The 289-nt window shown below is 61.2% G+C and overlaps 1 protein-coding gene across 1 annotated transcript in view; it reads left to right on the top strand.

Moving 5' to 3' along the window:
* REG4 (regenerating family member 4) overlaps positions 1 to 173 on the top strand; it is a 3311-nt gene extending 3138 nt beyond the window's left edge. Inside the window, 1 exon segment of the mRNA XM_010175860.2 lies at positions 94 to 173. Coding sequence (XP_010174162.2) covers positions 94 to 173 — 80 coding nt within the window.
* Positions 174 to 289: the final 116 nt, after the last annotated feature.

Here is a 289-nt window from a genome sequence, read left to right on the forward strand (position 1 = left end):
CCTCTGGGGCTGGTCCACCCCAGGGGACTGCGGTGGGCAGAGCTGGTGCCTCTGTCCTTGCTGTGGCCCCCGCTGACCCTCAGCCCATCTCTCTCGCAGGCTTCACCGTGTGGTCCAGCGCCGACTGCTCCCAGCAGCATCACTTCATCTGCAAGTTCACCCCCTCACACTGAGCATGGCCCCTGGGATCACAGGGGACCCCAGGGAGGACCCCACGCTGGTGATGCTCCTTCCTTGCCACTCCTACTCTTCTCTCCCCAAGTCCTAAAAATACAACCTATAAAAAACC

Source organism: Antrostomus carolinensis, unplaced genomic scaffold (assembly GCF_000700745.2).
Source record: "Antrostomus carolinensis isolate BGI_N321 unplaced genomic scaffold, ASM70074v2 scaffold18999, whole genome shotgun sequence".
NCBI classification, from domain to species: Eukaryota; Metazoa; Chordata; class Aves; order Caprimulgiformes; family Caprimulgidae; genus Antrostomus; species Antrostomus carolinensis.